General features: G+C 36.8%; 1 protein-coding gene across 5 annotated transcripts in view; it reads left to right on the top strand.

Annotated features, from left to right (window-relative positions):
* Positions 1–15791, top strand: part of LOC130927216 (ephrin type-A receptor 3-like) — a 164360-nt gene that overhangs the window by 87705 nt on the left and 60864 nt on the right. For all 5 annotated transcript variants that reach the window (XM_057852876.1, XM_057852877.1, XM_057852878.1 and 2 more), the window contains 2 exons: positions 1061–1420; positions 13060–13184. In XM_057852876.1, the coding sequence (XP_057708859.1) occupies positions 1061–1420; positions 13060–13184 (485 nt within the window). The remainder of the gene's footprint in view (positions 1–1060; positions 1421–13059; positions 13185–15791) is intronic.

Below are 15791 nucleotides of genomic sequence, written 5' to 3'. Positions count from 1 at the left end.
AGTGCTCGGGCCCTAATTAGAATATAATTTTAACTTTAGTATTTTTTTTTTTAATTAAAATGTAATTATTCCATAACATTTTTTATTCACTTGAAATGTTATTAATCTATAACCTTTTTTGTTCACTTAAAATATATATAAATAATATTTATTAATGAAAAAAAAAAAATAATAATAATGCATTTTTTTTATAGCCTTTCTGGCACTCAAGGTCACCGTACAATCATTTTAAAAACATTTAGGCAGATTTGAGATTGAAAAACTGTGAAAATAATAAAGTATAGAACGTTTAAGGCAAATTTAAATACTAAAGTGATGTAAAAATAAAAAAAAAATACTAATAGAAAAAAATGAGTAGCAGAAAACTAAAACACAAAATAATATACCCGTAATTGTAATTAGGACCTGCCGTCCACATACAGTATGTGCAGATCACATTTTGGGTCATGTAGGCCCCCACTTGTCTACCATAATTTATATTGTTCTTATATGAGCCAAAATGTGATGTCCGCATGTGTGGACGTCAGGTTTTTACAGGGTTACCGTTTTTTTATTTTTCATTTTTTTTAAAATTTAGATTACCCAAAATAGTTACTTGCCCTGTAAAGGGTTTAATGTCCTCAGTATTTTTGCACTTGAATTGAGTACTTGGGACGATGAAATACAGTAAAATGATAATTGACAAACTATGGGTCAAAATAATCATTTTATATGAAACATCGCTATACAAATCACGGTCTACTTTTACACCAGGAATAAACATTATAGTATATGACCTTTTCTGTTGTTGCCAACACAAACTGTAAAAATCCAAGCCTTGTAAAAGTAGAATTCTAAACTGCTGAGCTGATGTATTGGCTTACATCGCAGTCATAAAATGGTGGTGAGTGGATTTGCCATTTAACATTAAATACCATTTTCTTTGGGACGCTCGGCTTTTTTCCCCATCATCTCATGACTTCACTTTCCTTACTACTTTTGTTTCTTTTTCTCATCCTGTGTATCCAATGACCTCCTGGTCTTCTCACTTCCACCTCATGTCCTCTTCTCTGACCACCAGGCCCTCCCTCAGCTCCTCGTAACGTTATCTCCTCCATCAACGAAACCTCCGTTATCCTCGACTGGAGCTGGCCTGAAGACACAGGTGGCCGTAGGGACCTGACCTTTACAGTCCTCTGCAAACGATGCCGTGCCGGTGAAGCTAACGGAAGCAGTGGTGGAACACCACGATGCGAGCCCTGCCGGAGCAACGTCCGTTTTTTTCCAAGAGCCCAAGGTCTACAAAACACTACTGTGACAGTGGGCGATCTACTAGCTCACACCAACTACACGTTTGAGATTGAGGCACAGAATGGAGTTTCATCATTGGCGCCCAAGATGAGGCAGTTTGCCGCTGTCACCATCACCACCAATCAAGCCGGTGAGATGCTACAACAGATGGTAGATAATACCAGTCAAATATTCTGTTTCCACAGCAGCAACATGTGCTGTGCTGCATTTCACGAGCATGCCAAATGTGTCTCTCTGCCTCTTTTAACACACACTAGCCTCAATATTTATCAAAAACATATTACAAAGCTTTATTGTGTTTCCAGAAATGAAAATAGTATATACTTACTGAACATTAAGTATAATACTACTTATATGGTTTGATGAAAATAATGATACTGAAGTAAATGAACAAATAAATAAATAAATAAATAAAGTTAAATAACTAAAAAAAAATGTAATGTAATGTAATGTAAAAATGTAATTATTTTACAAAAGAGAAACATAAAATAGCTTTCAGAAGGCATTTGGCCACCAGCATTTGTAGAGGTATTCATAGGATTTAGGGAGTCAGGCAATTGATTGAAAGCTTGTCTGTAATGAAGGTTGAGTAAAGAAGAGATGTAGGGAGTATTAACAGGAGTATCAAGACGCAAATTTACTGTACAATTGTGCCTCGACATACGATCGCTTCGACACACAATATTTTCGACATCTGATGTAAAATTTGACTCGCCATTTGTTTCTACATCAGACGACATTCTCCAAATATGACAATGTATGACAGCGCCACAGTTTCTTTGTTTTGCCGGGAGACGGACGCGGATTTTCTTGCGAGAGAAATCAACATGGCTTCCAAGAAGGTTAGTGCAGGTGGGAAAAAAAAAGAAAAGGTGACGCTTTCCATTGAAATTAGGATGTAAATGATAGCAAAATATGAGCATGGTGTGTGCATCCGTGAACTGAGTCGACAATACAGTAGAATGTCGATCTTGACGTTCCTCCTCTGACCGCCGTTCGCCAGTCTTTTTTATGTTAAGGCGACAATTCTGATAGTGGTAACATCGCCAAAGAAATCGTCAGCTTCGTCAGGTTTCTAATCATTTATTCCATTAACTTGTGCAACACAACACACCTAGTGTCCGCTGCAGTTGACGCCAGCATCAAAACATTAAAAGAGAAAGTAAAATAGAACCGCACTCTCTATCTCACCGTCACGTCAGCAGCGCAGTGCATTCAGGTACAACAAAAAACGTCCACCACACTAGAACCCGATTCGTTACATTAAAACAAGTATTATTATTATCATTACTATTATTATATTATTATTCTGATTTTTAGTCATAATTTATTTGTTTTGCTCTTTGTAATTGCTATTTGCAATCGTAACAGCAGTATTTATTAAGGATTTAGTGTAGGTTTTTGGGCTGTGTAACGAATTAATGAAATTATAATGTATTCTTACGTGAAAATCCTGCACGACATACGACCATTTCAAATTACAAACAAGGTCCTGGAACTAATTAACTTCGTATCTAGAGGTACCACTACAGTTTGGCAGATTGCTAAAAGTCCCCCAAAAAGAGTCTAATATTGATGGTTGTCAAGTAACTTATTACAACCCAGTTAAGGTAAACTATAATATTAAACACACCAAAAATTACACATACTGCACACATAATACATTTTGTTTTTTGAACTCCCACTAGCTTAATGCTAATAAACAAACACACCATTGAAACGCTAGTGAAATTTAACATGATTTGCCCTATTTAACGCTATAAACAACTACTTCATATGGACATAAAATGTTTAACTGTGCTCTAGATTAAAAAAAAGGGGGGAAAAAACAGTGGGAAAAAACTAGTTTGAATAAAAATGTGATAAGAATTAAGATTGTAGAGTATGATAAATAAAAATGGTGAATCCTTTTTTTAACCAGATGACTCAGCCCTACTATCAACATTTTGTTCAGTGCTAAAGACTATCATGTGGATTTATTTTGCTTATATTCCGCCAAATTTCTGGTCAGAGATCCAACTGTCTATCCCTAAACTCCACTAAAACACCCACATGTACCATCAACGTTGTTGTTGCAGGTGGCGCTCTGTGTGTGTGGTATGTCTTTCTGAATGTCACGTAAAAACATTGGGTCATATGAGGACATGAGTGTTAAACGATTTGGAAGGAAATGGGTGCAACCCTCCTATTGATGTACACAGGAAGTCCCCACTTGGTGCCCAGTAGAAACAACCATTAAGACTCATTCACCACACAGACACAGCCGTTCAGTAGTTGCACGTTAGTTACGGATACAAGACAAACAATACGCGGGTGGGCCACCTTATTAGATCTCTATGTGAACTATTAGACACATTCGGTACACTTATTCTTATAAGACATGAACATAAAGTAATGCCTGCGGACCACAAATGGCTTAATATTTGTGGCTACTACTTTTATTCAGGGTATTTTAAAAATGTTGCAGGCCCATATTTGTTTTTGCGGACCTAGAATAGTGTCCATTCCTCATATTTATTGTTGGTATTATTGCTTTTGTTGACCAAGCAGCCCGAGGGGCTCCAGTATGGCCTGTCTAAACAAATACAGTTGTGTGTTTTTGCAGCAGTGTGGCGTGCCTCTTTTAAATATCACGGGTGCCAAAAAGTATATACCTTTCTATCGTCCTTCAGCAATTGTCTCCTACTTTGCGATGACACACAAGGATAGATATCTGGGTCAGGAGCAGCAGGACAGAGGAGGGAGACAGCAAGGAGTCACGAGACACAAAGGAGCCTTAACAAACTGCACGCTATCTAAATAGCGTGAGGAGTGAACACTGTCTCGACTCAACCCTTCTGGTTACAGCACGACCTGGATGACATTTGAAGTGATGACTTGTGGCAGCTGCACAAAGGAAAATACTTAAACATGTTATCGTCGCTACTGCTACACAAGACAGTATTTCACTCCTTTTATATAACCCTTTATCGGGCACCCATTTAACTTATCGGCTTCCAATGACGGTGCCAGATGTCTATTCCATTTGACTGAGGCTACGTCTACACTAGGACAGATAATGGCCTTAAACGTGTAATTAATTGGACTATACGGCATGTCGGCTACGCTAGTATGCCTCTTATCCGGATTAGTTGTTAGACAGATAATGTAGGCGGGTAATATTACCGCCGCTTAATATTGACTGCTGTCTCCGTACAACAATCGGATACTAAGAAAGTGACGTCATGCAGTCGCCATTTGTAGTGCGGCATGACGGCATCGTAAACAATGGAGGCGGACGATCACGACCTTCTTTTCCACACATTTTTCTTGAAACTTCAAACTACGTCTCAATCATATGCTTCAATTCAGTGCCCATTTGTGTTCCTCCCATTGCGGATGACGCAGAGATGAGCGTTTTTTACAGAGCTCCTCGTTGCCCGTGTTGTCCCTAATTAGCCAGCTGCGGGGCTGGCCCCTCCCAACTCAATGCCGACCGAACATGAAGATATAAAAATGCGCAGAGGAAAATTAAACCCGGAAAAGTGACCTATGTGGTACCCCCAGTCAAAGAGGCGCAGTCAGTTTCTTTCCATGACATTTCTGCCAATCAAAACTGTCACCACTTCCAGGTTCGCCACCGTTATGCACAAGCACTCCTGGTTGCGGCTTCCAGGAAATATACGCAGCGCCACACTATTGGTTTCTATTTGTTATTTTCCAAGTGGTCAGAGTGCAACTGAGCATCAATTCTAACATCCCAAGTAACAATGTCAGGTTTTCGTTGTTTTCTAAAGATTTATCAACTTGGCGACTGCTCCTAAAAGCCGAGTGTGCTCTCCCTTCACTCTGGCTCCTGCGTGATGAGTTCAATTTCGTTCTCGAAAAAAAACAGTGATAACAAAATAATGATAGTCTAGAAGGTGTAGTCATTTTGAAATTTCCCACCGGTTTCCAGTTCAGAGGTAAACCGCGCGGGCGATGATGTAACATATGAGGCTGCTCCTTTCTAGGCATGCATTGTTGCGTAAATGCAGGCATACCTTGCAGAAGCGGGGGGGCCTTAAACGCACCTTAAATGTAAGTGTGACAGGTATAAAAATAGTCGGCAAAATACTCTGGAGAAAATTATCTGTCCTAGTGTAGATGTAGCCTGAGAGAGTCAAGATGGATTGGACGTTTATTGCCGTCAGTGGCAGGCAATGAGATAAATACTATTTAATAACAAGGAAAAAAAACAACTTTAGAATTTGATTTGGGGCAATTTCCACAGTGTATTTCTGTTTTTATTCATTTTAATTTTGTTAATTTTGTTTTTGTTATCATTTTGTTCATAATTGTTTGTAAAAATGTATTCATTAAAAACCGATAAATTAAAAAAATAAATAAATAAATAAAACATTTTTAAAAAAATCTGTTATCAAGTTCTTGCAAAATTCATTTTCTGACCTCTGTGACCTTTGATCTCATCACTTCAAAATTGAATGATCTCCACTTCATATTACAAATGTATCCTGGAATTTGATAATAATATCTTTATTACCATTAGTCATCATTAACACAAACATGCAAACTAACAGACATATATACAAAACCACATAACCTCTACCTTCCATAGGTTTTGCTATGTGCATCCACATATGTCGGCATCACATTTTGGGTTATGTAGGCCACACTTGTATTCCAAGTGTATATATTGTGGCTTAATTACACAATATGTGTGTTTAAGGGGTTATTTTTTTCACCCTTTTTTTAATTACTAAAAATAGTTCTAGGTGAGTGGTTAACACATCGGCCTCACAGTTCTGAGATCAAGGGTTCAATCCCGGGCTCCGGCCTTCCTGTGTTGAGTTTGCATGTTCTCCCTGTGCCTGCGTGGGTTTTCTCTGGGGACTCCGGTTTCCTCCCACATCCCAAAAACATGCGTGGTAGGGTGATTGAACACTCTAAATTGTCTGAGTGGAATGAGTGTGTGTGTGTGAATGGTTGTTTGTCACATTGTGCCCTGCGATTGGCTGGCAACCATTTTAGGGTGTACCCTAGGCTCCAGCACCTCTGCGACCTTCGTGAGAATAAGCGGCATGGAAAATGAATGAATAGTTCTTGCCCTTTAAATGGGTTAATGCCATGTTCATTTCACATTACTATATAATCACACTATCATAAATGCTTGATATTTAGAAGTGAAGACCATGCTAAAAACCAATCATGTTTAGTGACTGGAGCCTGACATCTTAAAATGTCCTCCATTTTCTGAAAAACTCTAAAATAAAAATGGACTCCTAAAACTGCCATATCAAACCAAAGATCATCAGCAAATGTCAGTAAAACAAGAAAGTAAAGAGAATTGGCACTTATATAGTATGTCCCCCCCCCCCCTCATCTCACACAAATGATGGTTTTCATTTTACCTAACAAACATGTTTTGAGAATTGTTACGAATAATCAATATTTAATTGACTACTTTATGCAGCACATTTTTGGAATAGTAAACGAACAGCAACTCACACGAGGCAAACACATGGGGTCTATTTGATCGTGTGGTAGCAGTTAGATTGTGTGAACTCATAAAGTTACAAAGCATTTAATTGAATGTTTGCAATAATTACATTGAAGGGTGCCAGATGTCTTATATTATCGGTGATGAAAACCAGACCTATTTTAAATGACAGAATGTGGTTTAGTGGCACATACTATATCGATGTTATTATTTTGTATGTTTGTTTTTGTATATGTGATTTGACTTAAATGGATAGAGCCACTTAAATTTACAGCAACATATTCAACTGACTGACTGAGAGGGTCTTTTGAGGTATGGTATTCTTCATCAAAAGAAATGAAGCTTTGTATACATTGTTGATCATTACTAGTATTGCACCAATACTGATACTAGTATCGGTACAGATACGGCACTAAAATGATGTCATCGTTATCAGTGTGTACTAAGAAATAACATGCTGATGCTGTGCAATATGTACTTTTTGCGATCTAGTTTCCAACTGCTGTACGCCCTTCCTAAGATTATAATAGATGTCCAATCGCGTGGCGTTCAATCATCTTTCATCGATGAATTTCAGTGAATTTATCACTAGTAGATGTCCAATCCATTTGAAGTGGGAAGGCTGCAACCCTCCCACTTGAAATTTACGCCGATACAACACGTTTCTGGTGACCTGTGATCATTAAAACAATTGAAAAATAACTAATTATGGATATTTTTGCAATCAAATATCATATCCAAATAAATGTAAATTGCAACCAATGAGGCAAAACATAAAATTTGATCTTCCTCTGGCCACGATGCACCTTTCCATCAATTAGTTTATCGCTAGTAGACATCCAATCCATTTGAAGTGGGAGGGTGGCAGCGAATGAACGTTCATTCATCATCCTTCTCGTGCTCTTAATAACAGACAATGAGTTAAGTAGTTTCTAGCCAAGCCAAGATACTAATTAGATAGTAGATATATTAGGTAGATAGTAATTAATTTACATTCAAGTGAGTATGCAGTAATTTAATTTTAAAAGGAAAAAAAAACATGGTATCATTAGAATATCAGCATTAGCCCATACCACACAGCCAGGTGTCGGAATCTGTATTAAGAGCCAAAAAGTGGTATTGGATCAACACTAATCATTACACAATAAGGCAGGTAGAGATGCACACTTTTAAACTGGAAGACAATGCACAATTCCCCTGACTACACCCCCACATGCAGTACAGTATGTTTCCCAGCCTAAAGAATATTGCCGCCTCCAGCTGTACACTCACTGTTGGCCCTGTGAGTTTACAAGGATTAAGTATGTCGGTGCAGCAGCCCTACCTGATCTACTCACACATAGAGATGCCAAATCTGTTAAAAGATGGATTAAGTGTTTCCCTGGGTAGTAGCAGTGTGTCCGGGCGGTGCTGTCAGATAGATTTTCTCTTCTCATCTCTTTGACCTTCAACTCATGGTCATCGCAATGTTGACGAAGTCTGTGATCTACATTTGAAGCATTTTATTCCAGTAGTATCCCTCTGAATTGCTTCTGGGCTAGATCAAGGGAGAAGGTGGAGGTACATACTAAAGGGCTACTGTATGCACATTAAACATTGTAGCAACAAACCATTTTCACCTTAATATTTTAACTTTTTATTGTACAGTCCAGGTAGAATTTAGACAAGGAGGGCAGTGACCAATCAGATGGAAACGATAGTCCTTTATTGGAACACCAAGGCCTGACATCACTGTTGTCATGATACTAAAATTTTCAACTCTATACCGACACTCAATAATAATAATACTTGATATTCGATACCATTTTCCATATTACATATACAGGTAGTCCCTGGGTTACGATGTACCCAAGTTATGTGATTTAGACTTTAGAGACTTTAGTCTCATATGCCATTTTGTATCCAGTTTTTTTATTTATTTATTATTTTTTTCTTTTTTAGCAGCGTAAACAGTACATTGTTCTACCTCACAGTATCTTATTTTTTACTACATTTTATTAATATGACTGTTCTGCCCTTTGGTGAAATGTGTGTTTGATTATAATGTTGACTTTTGATTTGTGGTGCATGATTTTAATTTGGCGCAGAAAGTGTAGTACTTTCGCACGTGTACACACAAGGAAGAACATATTTGCGCACGCAAAGAAGAGCGCACATGCGAACAAGAGGAAGAGCCCATCTGCCCCCACGAAGAAGTCGCGCAGCGAGAGAGAGAGGGGAAGGACTATAGCTTAGGTCGCTGACTAGCTAGGATTTAGCTCCAAGATTTTGGCGAGGACAGTACAATAACGTATAATACATGTTTTGGGATAATTATTTTGAGATTTAGGGGGTATATAGGGGTACTTAAAGGATTAATTCTGATTTGCGCGGAAATTCAGGTTATGTCGCCAGCGTACGAACAGAACTAGTTCGTAACCGGGGGTCTACCTGTATATTAAACCCATTTTTTAAATGTTATTACATTTTTTTTTATATTACATGTCAGTGTCATTGACGATGATAGACGTCCAATCAGGTGCCTCTTAAATTAAACTATATTTAAAAACTCTTTAAATTGGTTTTTCACCAGTAGACTACTAATTTGAACTGGGTGGCAGCTGGTGAGCATTTGCTGACTGCCCTCGCACTCCAAATGGATTGGACGTCTTGTGCCACCAATGGTAATCAAAGAGTTAACAAGGAAAATGCAAAAATATCCAAATTTGCAATATCAAATTTACACCAAGACAACACATATCTGGTGACCTGGTGAATCATTACTTTACAGCAAACTAAAAAAAAAAACACTATTATTGCTGAAACTGTGAAAAACCAACCAAGAATAAAATGAATTTGGACATAGAAGGTTTCAGCCGGATATCAACAATATAATATTTACATGATTACAAGGGGAATGAAAGTGGTATACATACTCAGTTTAATTATTTTTTTCTGTATTTTATTTTATATGAAGCTTAATTTACTATTAAGTAATGACCTCAAGGCTTTTGGTATTTTTGAGTTACAGTGTGTTCCTTTGGCTCATGGTCCTTATGTATGACATATATTCCCATAAGTGCTACTTAAAAAACTTAATAATGGCACTACATGCCAGTTTTTAAATCATTACTGGCCTAAGTCATAAAGTTATACCTAAAACAAATGAAACAGACAACAAATTTAGCATTTTGCAAAAGATAAAACACCTAAAGAGAGAAAGTACAAGAACTTGAAGTTGCCCTAAAGCTGCTCACACACACTAAATCATTACATAAACCACAGTACCAATAAAAGGCATGGCTTCACCCCACTATCAGAAGAAAGGAGCAAGGAGGAGTGAGCGGTATGGAAACAGATTCTCCCCATCTGGATTTGTTCGAGAAAAAAAAAAAAAAACTACCCCCAGAAATACACATGGCCTATATGCATGAGAAGACAAAAACACACACCCATGCCCACAAAGGCCCACACTGTGGCTTTACAATACCAATCAACCAAAGCTCGAACATTTCAAAGACAAACTTGTTTTTTCCTGTGGTCTAATAAAATTAAAAGTCAATGCTTAAGATGGAGAACGGGCCCTGGAGCCGCCTGGCAATTACAGTAAAGAGCAGTAAAAACAAAAGGGAAATGAGAATGTGAAGTAGAACGACTCAAAAGGACGGATGGCAGGCAGAACATTACTTTGAGTTGGACCATGTGAACATCCTGTGTTGGATGATTAGTCAGGAAAACTTGAGGGTAAAGCCAGAATTTAAAAAAAAAAGTTGCAGTAAATGATACAGAAAACTGATTCATTGTTTTTCAAATTACTAATGCAGAAAAATCATCAAATGTAGCCACATTATTTTAAAATTATAGCTCGAAAGTTTTCTGGATTTGCACTTTATTCAAAATAAGGTCTCGCACACATTTTGACAAATTAATGTTGAGTCTACTCCACATTATTTTCTATTCTAGATTTATGTTGTTTTTATAACCAAGGGTCTCAATATCTTTTTCCATGTTGTACAGCAAGCCACAAGTATCTGATAACTTTTTATAGTGCACTCATTTAACTGATTTGCTGCCATTAAGGGCACTTGATGTTCAAATCATTTTGACTGGGAGGGTAATTCAAAGCACACCCTCCCAGTCAAAATGGGTCTGACGTTTAGCACCTCCAATGGCATTGAGAGATATGCATTCTTATTCAGTCCTCTCAGTTTAAATGAATTAGATATATATTGTTGTTAATGGCAGGAAACAAGTTAAATACCATGAAATTACACCCAAAAATATTTTGAGTGATATTGAGACCACAGTTTTTTTTCTGTTATTTTTCATTTTTAATTGTTGTTATCATTTTATTAATATACGGTATATATGGCGGAAAACACTCAGGTGACTTGAAGGTCCCCTTTGAGACCCCCAATTTGGCCAAATTTCAAAATTGTCCTATAGGCATGTGTGATATATCATTGGAAAGCTTAAAGTCTCGATTTTCTGGTGGAAGCAAAAGTTTGAACAGGAGGGGATTTAAAAGAAAGAAAAAAATTAAACCCCTAAACCAGAACTCGAGGTGAGAGCATGAGAGAGCATAATTAAAGACACCATGATTTTAACGAGATATTATACCGTACTTAAATTATTTCGATCCAAAAACTCCATGTAGCATGTATCACCGACTGTCAAGACACAGCTCTGAATGGCCAGAGCCGGACATTTTAGGGACTTTATGGGTGAAACATGGTAATATCAAAAGGGTCACGATGCAGAAAACGCAGACATCAAGGAGTGGTCAAGATTTTCTTTTTAAATTTCAATTTCAAATTTTTCTTTATTTGGAGTGATTATTTATCATCTAAAATATCAGGGAAAATGCGACAGTAACAAAAAATACAATTAAGCGGTAGTTATGAGGTAGATATCCGTGTCCTATTTCAGACACATTTTTTTTCATTGTGACATAATTTGTTTAAAATATGCGAGTAAAAAATGTTAAAGTCGTTTTTTTTTTAAACTAAATATTAGAGATCAATAATGATTCCAAGCTAAAAATGATAGACAGTTTGAATAATAAATATAATTACTTACCTTCTTTTTATGGCTGGGTTGAAACAAAAGTGGTTGTGCAATGTCTTTAAATGGGGGTCTCCGGGGTAAAATGGACAAATTTATAATAGTTTTGGGCTTAATACGCCATGAAACTGCTATGGCAGCATATAAACATATAGTTCTATCAAACACAACATTTCTTTTGTCTTAAAATACAGCAGTTTATTTTAAAGAGGGGTGCAAGACCAGAAACTGCTTTTTCAGCCTTGTCTGTGTTTTCCAACATATACTATACTATATATATATATATATATATATATATATATATATATATATATATATATATATATATATATATATATATTTTTTTTTTTTAACTAATTTATAATTGTGTTTGTTCTAAAAGAATTAATTAAAAAAATAATTAATAAAAAATAATTATTTTTTATAAGTTCTATAATTATAATTGAGACAAACTTGTATACCAACTGTTAATACGGTGGCCTAAATTACCCAAAATATGATGTCCACATTCTGTATGAGGGAATTAGCAAAAATAGTCACTTTCCCTTTAAAGAGTCGAAGTAGAGACATTCAACGGCAAACAAGTACTGCACATATATTTGCCTATTTCAATTAAGTGATGCCTTATTTGTACAGACCAAAGAAACACACAAGTGGTAAAGAAGAGGAGCAGGATTAAAAATAATCTCTTCAGGAATATGTATACAGTATAGTATATACAATTATTATCTGCAATTCTTTTTCACCAGCCAATTGATGACTTTTAAGTTCGTACATATAGAATTTAACCTTTGGAAAGAGAAATCTTGCCAGCTTCTATTCCCAGTTATGAGATGCTTCAAAAACCCATGATCCTATAGTGTGTTCAGGCAAACATGAACTATGCTTAAGAGATTGTAGGAGACATATTTGTTTAGGTAGGGGGACATGTTAGTTATATACACAAGTTAGACTGAATTATGATATCCAAGCACTCTTCTCTAGTGAGTACGTCTCTGCCTTTGCATGAGAACTGTGTGCGTGTTGTTTGCATTTGCTACTTTGTATAAATCATCTATATACAACCCCCAATCCAAGGCCATATCCTTTTATGTGGCCCCACTGGGCAGAAAACTGAATTAGCCTAACAGGAACCATAGACAATTGCCAGGATGCAACACCAGCAACTGAACTTCAACTGAACCTCTATATAGGAGATCTCACAGTCTCACATGCTCAATTTTTTTCTATGTGTTTTTCTTATCCAGCTCCCTCTCCAGTAATAGTGATCAAAAAGGAGAAGACATCACGGAATAGTGTTTCCTTGTCCTGGTTGGAGCCAGAGAGACCGAATGGCATTATCCTAGACTACGAGATCAAATACTATGAAAAGGTTGGTTCTATATGTTACGTTTCCTGATTTAGACTTGGGTGCAAGTGTTATTTCAATGTTAAAGCAAAAACTTAAATTGAAGCGAAAGGATTTTGAAGTATGACTGTATTAAGATTTGCTAGATCTCACACATCTTTGTAATACAGACATTTTGGAACACTTTAAGTTTCTGTATGGCACTGGCGCCAAGATTTTTCGGCTAGCCAACTCTATGACATTATCAAAAGCACTACTGTTTACAATTTTGATGAACATGTATTTATTTTTTTCCAACATACTAATATTTTCATCACATAGCCTGACTGTGGCTCAATGGTTCTGACCAATCAGATTTCAGCTTCTATGATGTTTTGTAATTTTCCAAGAGTCTTCAGAATCACAAGATCCTCTTCCCGCCCCATTCACCATGAAAATAAACAATGTTGTCAGTAACACGTTATTTTCTGGAATCTGATTACCGCATTTTTCGGACTATAAATCGCAGTTTTTTACATAGTTTGGCTGGGGGTGCGACTTATACTCTGGAGCAACTTATGTGTGAAATTATTAACACATTATTATATAATTTCACATGTTATTTTGGTGTTTTGGAGTGACACTGATGGTTTGGTGAACGTGTATGTTCTTTATGCTATAGTTGCTCTTGTAGCTACTGTATGTTACTTTAACATACCGGCCACGTTCGCATTTCGTTGTTCATGCATCATGTAACATTACCATACTGTACAGTTATTCAGCATGTTGTTCTCTGTTGTATTTTTATTTTAAATTGCCTTTCAAGATGACATATCTGTTCTATGTGTGGGATTTTATCAAATAAATTTCCCCCCAAAATGCGACTTATACTCCGGTGCGACTTATATATGTTTTTTTTTTTTTTTCTTCGTTGGGCATTTTATGGCTAGAGTGACTTATACTCAGGTGCGATTTATAGTCCGAAAATACGGTACCTTCCTCAGTAACGAGTAATCTATTTCATTTTTCCAAACTGGTAATCTGATTAAAGTTAGTTTCCTTAGAGTCTGTGCATTACTATTTTGTTATTGCCGCATAATGTATGTAGAATGAAGAATGTAGTCACGTATGAAGAGCATTTTGAATAGAAAATGTTTATTTCCATGAAAACCGCTCATTACTCTTCCTATTTTGGTCTCGAGTCACACAAGCTAAGTGTTTTGGGACTGACGTTTGCGAATGCATATTCGAGCCGAGTTCTGGAAGGTTCCGTTAGAGCCGGTACATGCGCGGCCGTTTCGTTGTTTGCCATTGCAACGGCGGGTAGTCGTCGCTCCCGCTCGTCTTCGCAATGTCGGCGACCATTTTTTATATCATATTCGTGTTGCACATTCATACCGTGAGGTGACATGTTCGTTAAGCATCTTTAGGATGTGTTGTAAGTCCGGTTGAGTGTGAAGTGCTTAGTCGCCGCCACATTTTGTGGCCAAATTGACCACGTGTGTGTACGGCGTACTTCCAGGTTGTGCGGACGCATCTGCACCCGCCCCCACCTTTGTGTTTATTGCACTGTGCAATTCATTTGTGTGTTGTGATTTCAAATTTCCATTGTTTTTATATTGGCACTGATATGCTGTTAAACCTAATCCCTCACCCAAAATTCAAAATTTTTGACACGAGACTTAATCTTCGAGTAAGCGGGGTGTAATTTGTCGGTGGAGTTGATTTCAACAAATTCCATGCAGTTTGTCAGTTATTTATTAGTTTCAGGGTTCCGGGGTGGCTAAGCTAGCATGAGTCAATGGTGGTTGAAATCAACTCCATCATTTAATTAAACCTCCGCTAATTTAAAGATCAACCCTTATTTGAAAAACTCTGTTCTTCCCCTTTAAATTAAATTATTGGGAAGTCAATTACATGTGATGACATTTTTCTGTTGTCATTCTTTTGTTGAGGTGGTTAAGGGAGGAAAATTGGTAAAAAGTAACTGATGAATAACTTTTAAAGTAATTAGTTACTTTGATAAAAAAAAAAAGTAATCAGTAAGTTAGCCAAAAAACCTATTAGCATCAAAAGAGGATGAATTCGATCCATAAAAACAAAAAAAATGGTATGCTTTTGTAATATTGTTAGATAATGATTGTGATTTTTTTTTTTTTTTTTTTTTTGTAATGGTAAAGTACCTATAGAAATTTGGATTTGAATATTGTCATAGAAGGAGCTATGTTCTACTTGTATAGTTCAGCATGGGGATGGATAGTAGTGTTTGGTTTGTTGACAGAACAATTGGGGATAACTGTTTGTTTTTGTGAGTGACAGTGACTCCCCGCCTTCTCCCTCCCTTGACAATGTGAGACACACAACATGAACTCACTAAATTGTTTCATCTATTAGAAGTGCTTAGGCAAAATGTGTTGTTTTTGACAGGACCCTCTAAGGAGTCTGGTCCTTCAGAAACATCATTAATCCTAATAAAGCAGAAGGGACTTAAAAACACCTATGTAGTGCAACTAAAAAGTAAGCTTCTTGTGTATCCGAGAAAGGAGGATGAAGGTTAAATGTGATAAGGAAATATAGTGAAGTAAGATTATATCTTAATGTAAAGCATTAATACACATTTAAACGATTCTTGTGTTTCAGAAAATTGCATGA

This window comes from Corythoichthys intestinalis, chromosome 12 (assembly GCF_030265065.1).
Source record: "Corythoichthys intestinalis isolate RoL2023-P3 chromosome 12, ASM3026506v1, whole genome shotgun sequence".
Lineage (NCBI taxonomy): Eukaryota > Metazoa > Chordata > Actinopteri > Syngnathiformes > Syngnathidae > Corythoichthys > Corythoichthys intestinalis.
Note: the sequence above shows the minus strand (reverse complement) of the source record. Positions and strands in the feature narration are given on the sequence as shown.